The sequence below is a fragment of the Zootoca vivipara genome, chromosome 10 (assembly GCF_965207765.1).
Source record: "Zootoca vivipara chromosome 10, rZooViv2.hap1.1, whole genome shotgun sequence".
NCBI lineage: Eukaryota > Metazoa > Chordata > Lepidosauria > Squamata > Lacertidae > Zootoca > Zootoca vivipara.
The window spans coordinates 11,570,808-11,580,022 of NC_142593.1; the positions used below are offsets into that span (position 1 = coordinate 11,570,808).

At 42.3% G+C, this 9,215-nt stretch overlaps 1 protein-coding gene across 2 annotated transcripts in view; it reads left to right on the top strand.

The window, feature by feature from the left end:
* The window catches only part of SYK (spleen associated tyrosine kinase), a 34,696-nt gene extending 26,000 nt beyond the window's left edge, over positions 1 to 8,696 (top strand). For both annotated transcript variants that reach the window (XM_035099928.3, XM_035099929.3), the window contains 7 exons: positions 521 to 635; positions 1,675 to 1,846; positions 3,487 to 3,696; positions 4,331 to 4,517; positions 5,026 to 5,166; positions 5,869 to 5,981; positions 7,175 to 8,696. In XM_035099928.3, the coding sequence (XP_034955819.2) occupies positions 521 to 635; positions 1,675 to 1,846; positions 3,487 to 3,696; positions 4,331 to 4,517; positions 5,026 to 5,166; positions 5,869 to 5,981; positions 7,175 to 7,247 (1,011 nt within the window). In that variant the 3' untranslated portion in view covers positions 7,248 to 8,696. The remainder of the gene's footprint in view (positions 1 to 520; positions 636 to 1,674; positions 1,847 to 3,486; positions 3,697 to 4,330; positions 4,518 to 5,025; positions 5,167 to 5,868; positions 5,982 to 7,174) is intronic.
* Positions 8,697 to 9,215: the final 519 nt, after the last annotated feature.

Genomic DNA, 9,215 nt, shown 5'->3' on the forward strand with positions numbered 1-9,215 from the left:
TGAAAAGCATAGTACTGATTGGAAGAATAAGACTGAGCAGCTCCAGATTAAGCAGATGTGGGGGTTTTTTGTTTTTGGAAAAATACCAACTTTATTTGCTATTGAATTCTCATTTGAACACAAAGCCATTAGTTCAGGCATCCCCAAACTGCGGCCCTCCAGATGTTTTGGGACTACAACTCCCATCTTCCCTAGCTAACAGGACCAGTGGTCAGGGATGATGGGAGTTGTAGTCCCAAAACATCTGGAGGGCCGAGTTTGCCTATGCCTGCATTAGTTAATTCCCTCATCAGGAACTGCTCCAAAATACTTGCCAGAATCCTTTTCTGCTTTAGCAGTATGTCTCTTACCTTGCTGACACAGATATGCAAGAAACAATCTGAAGATTTAGGTAAGCTTTGCTCGCTTTCTTTACTCATGCTTTCATTGCCTGCATCTTTCATTGCTTAATTTTTCTTATCATGCTCTCTTTAATACCCCCCAAAATGTACTAATGGAAAGATCTGCTTGTGTGCCACAGCCACCTTTACCTGTCCGGAATGATGATTCTGGATTACTTTTTACAACGTCAACGACATCATTACCATCTGGCGCTTTCCCAGATAACCCTTATGGGCCACCACGTGTAAAGCAAGGTAGGCAATGAAATCATTTCTCTTTTGATAATAGTTGTTCCCCAAGTTTACTTCTTATTTTTCACTGGACAGACTTTTCTGTAGAATATTTGAGGCACTAAACATGGAGAATGATAGAACCCTGATAATTGTGACCATTCATAATGCAGAAACCCTTTTTTGAAAGAAAGAAAATAATCCTGGAAACGCTTTACCTATTTAGAACAAGTATATTTGTCACCAATCTACATCTTTCCAGCTTATACTTACTTACTGACTTAGAAAATTCATAAACGACTTGATCAAAAGGATCTCCATGAGGTTTTCAAAAAGAAATTGTAAGATTTGTAAGGTGATTCTAAGCACCGCTACTTTTGGATGCTGATATTGCTGGAGAGAAATAATGGCGACTAGAAATTCATGCAGTTCACCGGGTAATTCAAAGAAAAACTGATAAATGTCCTGTTTTAATTTGGTACAGCCCTTGTAACTGTTGAGGGCTGATACACATGGAAAGGCATTTCTTTTCTCTTCTAAACTGTCCAATTTAGCTATGTTTAGCAAGGGTATGTGGGAGTATGCTCCTTGAAAAGGTACACACCTTTTGAGTGAAACCCAGCTCCTTTTCAGAATCCCTTCTGTTGAGAAAAGTACAAAACCCCTTGATGCCAGTGTGAAATTTTAGGAAAACCATTATTCAGATGAAAGCCAAGCAGGTGCCTGTTAAGCAGCACAGCAGGGGGAGATTGGAGAGAAGAGCTGACAAATGGGAACTGCAGGTGGGATATGGTGGGAGTTAGCGATGGAAGTGCAGCTAGAGTGAGTCTGGGAGGAGGACTTGACATAAAAGTCTTTGCTGCAAAACTGGATATCAATGAGAGAAGTCTGGAAATGGAAGAGCCTTGCCAAATAGCAGTAGGGATTGTTGATAGCCTATCGCGCCACATAGGAGGAGAAATGGATGAGAAAGCAGGCAGAGTTCTAACATTTGACAGGCAGGGAGCTCAGAAACATTTGTGTGCCAGAAACAGCTAAACCATTTCGCCTGTTCAATGCCCAGGTGATCAGAGGTTGCCCATGGACACAGAGGTCTACGAGAGTCCATATGCAGACCCAGAAGAGGTAAAAGCTAAAAACGTCACCCTGGACCGAAATCTGCTGATCCTGGAAGACCACGAACTCGGTTCTGGTAATTTTGGCACTGTGAAAAAAGGCACCTATGAAATGAAAAAGTAAGTTTTGAAATGCTGTCTTCTTACCATCCTTCCCTCTTGACTATTATATTATTTTCTTTGTCATATTCCTTTGATGATATTGCTGTTCTTAAGCCCTGGACCAGACTTCCTTTGCCTCAATCAATAGAATCACATGAGAGATAGAGAAGGACCTGCCCTGCCTTCTTATATCAGTAGAGGGATGCAGGTGGCATTGTGGTCTAAACCACTGAGCCAATGGCAACAGCTGAGGAGGCATCATCTTCATTGCTTTGGCGGTTGGACCTATCAGTGATTGTGTGCTTGTTTATTCAGGACACGGGTGGCGCTGTGGTCTAAACCACTGAGCCTCCTGGGCTTGCCAATCAGAAGGTTAGCAATTCGAAATCCTGTGAGGGGGTGAGCTCCTGTTGCTCTGTCCCAGCTCCTGCCCACCTAGCAGTTTGAAAACACGCCAGTGCAAGTAGATAAATAGGTACCGCCGTGACGGGAAGGTAAACGGTGTTTTCATGCGCTCTGGTTTCCGTCACGGTGTCCCTTTGCACCAGAAGCGGTTTAGTCATGGTGGCCACATGACCCGGAAAGCTGTCTATGGACAAACGCCAGCTCCCTCGGCCTGAAACGAGATCAGCGCTGCAACCTCATAGTCACCATTTGACCGGACTTAACTGTCCAGGGGTCCTTGACCTTTTACCTTTACCTGTACCAGTAGTACAGGTGTCCAGGATGGGGTGGGGTGTGGCTGCCGGGTCGGGGGAGCTCCAGGTTGGCATCCCAAAGGTGTGTGTACTGACACCACCATCGTTGTTTCCTCTAAAGAAAATCAGAAGTTAGTTTGCATAGATTCTCTGCCCCAGTGACAAAAGAAGGCACACATTTGCATACATTTTGTACCATGTGCAAATTTTATCCTCTGTTTGGGGTAAGGTGGATGGACGAAGAGTAAACCAGGCCGCACACAATTAATAAAATGTCTGATCGGCATCTTATGTGAACTAGTGGAGCTTTCCCCATAATTGTATTACCATACTAAAAAAAGACTTCACTTGCTGAATTTCTGCCTGCCACACAGCTGTGAAAGGCACAAGAACCTTGCTGTCTCCTAACGCCATTGGGACGTGTTTCCAAAAGATTCACTTGTTGAAACAGACTAACGAACAGTGTTCCGTCGTGTGTGCGTTGCTCATTGTCCTATGCATGTTGTGTTTGTTCCCTTTTAAATGCGCTTCCTGAATACAATACAGTATGTTTTCATAACTCTGGGTCTTTGACCTGTTTTGATACATAAGCACCAAACAGCAAAGCTTTCCTTTTCTTCTTTGAGCAATAAGAACTTGTGCCTTTGACCAGAATATATCCATTTAAGTGCTTATACCACCACCAACGATCCACCCTCAAGAATGTTCCCTTTTTCCCACCAGTGTGAAAGAAATCAATTAACCTTCATCCATATTTGTGCCCGTATATTTTGCTTCATAGCTTTTGCTTTAGAAGGACTTATAGTGCATGAATTATGCAATGTTGCCTGTTCCTCCTCTGAGGTGTTGCGTGCAGCCGCATTTGGAAGTAGAAAACTGGACAGATTGAGCACATGGGAAACAGACAAGAATACTTGGAGCACTGCATATAATGTAGGCTTCCTGGTGATTTCTTTTCAGGGGAAAGAAGACAGTGGCTGTGAAAATTCTCAAGAACGAAAGCAACGACCCCTCCTTAAAAGATGAACTGCTGAGAGAAGCAAATGTTATGCAACAACTGGATAACCCATATATTGTCCGAATGATAGGCATATGTGAGGCCGAGTCCTGGATGTTGGTAATGGAAATGGCTGAACTTGGCCCCTTGAATAAATATCTGATAAAACACAGGTAAATTGGCTGTCCGTATTATTTATTGATTTATTGTGTGATAATAGGCAAAACTGATGGACTAATCACTAGCTGAGTAGTTTTCCAAAGCTTTATTTTCTCCAAGAGCACATTTACTACTAGTTTGTAAAAAAAGAACTTCTACTTTCCCACCATATTTGTGAAATTCAGTCAAAAGGTGAAGATACGCTCTAAAAGAGTTGAGTGGACCATTACTGTTTGTTCTCAAGTATGGATCTTTTTGAGGTGGGACCCCTTCGTTCTTGAAAAGTGTAGGCACATAATGGATTGGTAACATAAGTATTTAGTTAGTTATGAGATATTTGTTTCCCCTCCACATTTCCCTCACATGAAAGCAAAGGGCCTGATGCTGACTGGAAGCAAAAGGACACATGCCCTCAAAATATTTTCTGGATAGTCTGCTAACCCTTGGAAACAGATTTTTAGCTCATGGAGGGGGCGGGGCTTTAAGGGACAGGAAAGGAAGAGCAGGCCCACCTGTGTAACATTGGATTCCACACAAGCAAAATCCAGTAACAACTAGTTAATTACCAAAATATAAGTGGAACGGAATAACGCGGAACGGAAATTTACCATAAATTGCTAAAGTAGTAAACTAGTTCTGATTTTTCAGAGATGTCAAAGAAAAGAATATCATTGAGCTGGTTCATCAAGTTTCCATGGGGATGAAATATTTGGAAGAAAACAACTTTGTGCACAGAGATTTAGCTGCGAGAAATGTACTGCTGGTTACACAACATTATGCCAAAATCAGTGACTTTGGACTTTCCAAAGCCCTTGGTTCTAATGATTATTACAAGGTACTATTTCACCCTGTAACTTGTCTCGACTGAGATTTCTTCTCATGATGTCACTGTGGCTTCCTGTGGTGTGCATGCACCACCATTGTAGTTTAAAATTTATTAGCTGTCCTTCAACACAAAACATGATCAGGGCAGCAGGCATGCCTCTGCAAAGAATCTTTCCCTTGCTACACCCACTCTCGAAACTACTTTTATTTACAACATGCAAGCCATCACTGCTGGGAGCTGAGCAAGGCAGGGGCCTGGGGGCTGCAGGTACAGCTATATTATATGTGCTCAGTAGATTCTAGCAGGTTGCCCACACACCAGTGTACACATACACACACACTGATGACATCGTTGGCTCACAACATGATGCAATACTGGGAAGGACTAACCTTCCCCCTCTGATGGTGTCAGAAGAGGGTGGACTTCAGAAACTGTGCAAAACCATAATTGCTTCCTCTTGTTGCTGTATGATGTGTCATATGTCTAATATTCTCTTTTATGTGTGGCACCACTGTAGGCAGAACATTATGGGAAATGGCCAGTCAAGTGGTATGCTCCAGAATGCATGAACTTCTTCAAATTTTCAAGCAAGAGCGATGTTTGGAGTTTTGGTGTTTTAATGTGGGAGGCTTTTTCCTATGGGCAAAAGCCATACAAGGTACATTTTAGATGTTGCTTTCCTTCATTAAACATCCGTATTTTAATACAGATTCAGGTCCTTCTGTGCTTGTGCTTATGTAGCCAAAACCATACCACTGGAACACAAGATGTTACTACTAGCAGACTCAGAGTCATGCTGATGCATGCTCAAGTATAAAAAAATTGTAGAAACAAAATGGGGGTGGAATACCCCCAACAGCCCTATAATAACTCAGTGACATGGACTAGCGATAGACTGAGAGGAGAAATAAAGGGATAACTGAGGGGAAGGGTGAATGGAGTGGCTGGAACAGGAGGACAGAGACATATATGTAGCTATATCTAAATGTAAAAAGAAATATCTCATTGTCTGGATCGGTCTTTTCCTGGTTCCCACTAACCATCTATTTTTAAATGTCCCCAGGGATAGAAGAGAAAGCTGCCCTAGACTTCAGTGCAGAATTCAGTATAGGTGGGATTCAGCACAAATATGCCTACCCAACTTAAATCCCAAAATGCGGATTCAGGATGCTCAGTGGGCACAGAGTGCTGATGGACTTGTGGGGGGTAGGATAGGAAGCAGATCTGGGTTGTGTGGGCACGAGCAGAATAAAGATGCTGGAACCAAGAAGAGGAGCACTCCATGTTGTTGCAGAGTAGCAGTTGTCCCTAAATAATTGAGTTTGACAAAAAAAGTAAATCCTTTCTCATTCTGTTGCAGGGCATGAAAGGTGGGGAGGTTGCTCAGATGATTGAAAGAGGAGAGCGAATGGAATGTCCAGAAAACTGCCCACCTGAGGTCTATGAGTTAATGAAATTATGCTGGACATATGAGTGAGCATCATCATATTTGTGTTTCTTCTGATAAAAATATTGGATTTCTTTTGCTTTTCACTCCCCACTCTGTCTTCGCTTTTTCTGCATTTTAAACCATGGGGGGGGGGAGATCCAAACTGCCCTTCAAGGAACATTTCAAGCCAAAGGAGTAAAATGTGAATTAACAATAATGGTTGCGCTACTTAATACAGTAATGAAAATGAGAAGTAATGCCCTGCAAGCCAAATTGCAATATAGCTTTTAGGCGAGATGCTGCATAACTTTTTATAGCCGCTGTGCTCAGCTACATACCAGCTGATTGTTTCTGGTACAGCATTTTCCAGAAACGGACTGACAAAAGCTTGTTGAGCAGAACACTGAGCTACAACAGCTGTGCAACATTAGAAAATTGATTAAAAATATACATCTAAACATGCTTAGAAATATACATCTAAACATAGGGGTGTTTTATATATATATATTTTAAAAAACCTCAAAAGTACAGTGATGTTCTCGGCACATCTCACAAACAGAAGACCCTTCAGTGATGAGGGTGCCCTAAATTATTTCAGTAGGGTGCTTAGTTGATTATCACTTAGCAAATGTTCTTGATCACATGGGAACCCAGAACAAACTAATCCCAGGGGGTGGTGTTCTAGGGGCCCCTTTAAGTACTTTTTCTGTGAAACATCTATATCTCTGAGATAAGTTGTATAAGGCAAAGGAGCATTATTGGCTGCTGATCCAGTTCTGCTTGTGGTCTTCAAGGAAGGGTCAATAAGCAGCTTATTCCTCCCACCCTCACAGGTTCTCCTTGAGAGCTCCCACCCCCCTTTTTTGGGGGGGGGGATAGACTCTGTATTCACATTGCAGCCAGGAATTGCAGTTTTACTTCAACTATCCCTGCATTTCCTCTCATGGCCATTATTCCCTTGCTTCATCTGGTCACTGGTGTAAGGCAGCTTGCTGTTTGGTGCTGAGTCGGAACTAGGGGCTAAATGTCTGTATTGCCCTCACAAACCTCCACCTAGTGCCTCTCAGGACCTTCTTGACACTGCTGGGGAGCAAAATTTTGTGGCATTACCTGCACATGTGGTCCATTTTTGCTCTTGAGATAATGATGGCTGGAAATGGCCCATTTGGACTTAAATGAGGAGAGAGCAAAGGATGTGTGCGCGCCTATAACAAAATAAAATGTCTTTCTTTTACAGCGTCGATGATCGGCCAGGATTTTCTGCAGTGGAGTTCAGGCTGCGCAATTTCTACTATGACATTGCACAATAAGAGCACTGTGTACTGAATATCGATGGTTGCAAATGGAGACACCATGCAGGAGGCAAATATGAAGAATGAAGATACTCTCTGGTGAAAGGAGTTTTGCTGTACAAATGTCTTTGCAGCTTTTCAGAGCATTTCTGCAGGAATCATTTTCCAAGTGGGGTTGCATTTGTTCTTTGGATATTAATTATGCTTTTAACCTATTGATGCTGTTAGACTGGCATGAACGCTGGAGAACCGAGCAGACAGCCCCCAGGCACTTTTCCTGCTCTCAGTAGAATACCCGTAATGCTATTAAGAGAGATGCAGTGCCTTATTTGTTCCTAGTAAATAAGGAATATTGATACTGCCACTTTCATAACCTTTCCTTGGGACAGTCAACACAGGGATTGATTTTGGACCGGAACTGAGTCCTGAGCCTGCTTCAAGTAGCCGATTTCGGCCTTAAACTGTGTTTGCCAATGCAAAATACAGAAGTAGTGTGTTGTTCATGTGCTAAACAAGAGCTTTGCTTTGGCCTCTGCTACCGTAGTACTTCTTCCTCACTGTTAAGTCCTATCGAACACAGAAATCTAATTATTCTGTAGGCTATGTTCCACAACAGCACCCTAACCACACCCTCTTTCTTGATCTATATAACGTAAGGCTGCAATACCTAAGGACATTTACTTGAGTAGTGGTTCTTGTTGATTGACTTCTGAGTATACATTTTAAAAATTGAACTATAATTTTCACAGTAACGAAATGAATAAAACACACGAACTAGCCACCAGCAATGCAACTAATCTTACCCAGTATCTGTAGGCTGCAGCCACCAATCCAGTGTGACTGTCCCATCTTGTAGGCTGCTGAAAAGTACTTCCATGGGAAGGCACAGGAGTTGATGGGCATCTCCTTTTGAAAGACTTTTGCTACCTCTCAGCATATCCAGGTGAGCACTGGCATGGAGAGGAATGCACAAGAGCCTTCAGATTTAGCACCCACTATGCAGGAATCCTTTCATTGGTCCCCATGCATAGTTTGTAACATTTTGAATAAGCCCTCATAGCCTGCATTATTGCTGCAAGAAGCTGGCTGGTGGAAGGCGCACCCCTGAATTTCCTTTCCCTAGCACCCTGAATGATCATGGAACTGCAGGAACTCCCCTATGAGGAATGGTACAACAGTTGAGTCTTTTCAGCACCTCAAATGCAACAAATAGGATCATGACATAAAAATTGGAATATCTCTTTGTAATCAAGCAATGCTGCAGAATGTAAACTAATGCCAAACAATCAGATTCAGAAATCTTGGCACTAGGTCCTATGAATGCAAAATGCCTTTTTTTAAACAGTTTTTTTAAAAAATGAACTTCTATTTTCATTGCCTATTTATGTACAGAAAATGCTTCTCTTATATTATTTCATATGGTCTACATTTTGATTTTGAAAAACAAACATCTGTTTATTCAATTTTTTCTGGCTGTTTGTTTTCCTTGGTCTGGTTTCTCAATGCCATTGTTCAGTGCCAATTTATATCACAAGAAATTCCACGGATGGTGGTGGGAGTTGCATTAGGACTGTGGTGATAGCCCTTCCTTGTATGAATTTTGTGGTTCATACAAGCCCTGCTGTGGTTCATAGAAGTTTGTAAGTGATCTAGATTGGGGAGTGTAGGCAAGGTAACAGGAAGTCCAGTCATCAGGAAATGTCACTTTCATTTGCCCAGGGACATCTATATCGGGCATAGGCAAACTCGGCCCTCCAGATGTTTTGGGAGCACTACTTCCATCATCCCTAGCTAACAGGACCAGTGGTCAGGGATGGTGGGAATTGTAGTCCGAAAACATCTGGAGGGATGAGTTTGCCTTTGCCTGATCTATATCTATTGTGGTTCTGTGGGAATGCTGATACGCTCAGGCTGTCGTATTGGGTGCAAAATTCAGCTGCCTTCACATTTCAGTTTATGTTATAATATTTCTAAGCTTTTGTAACT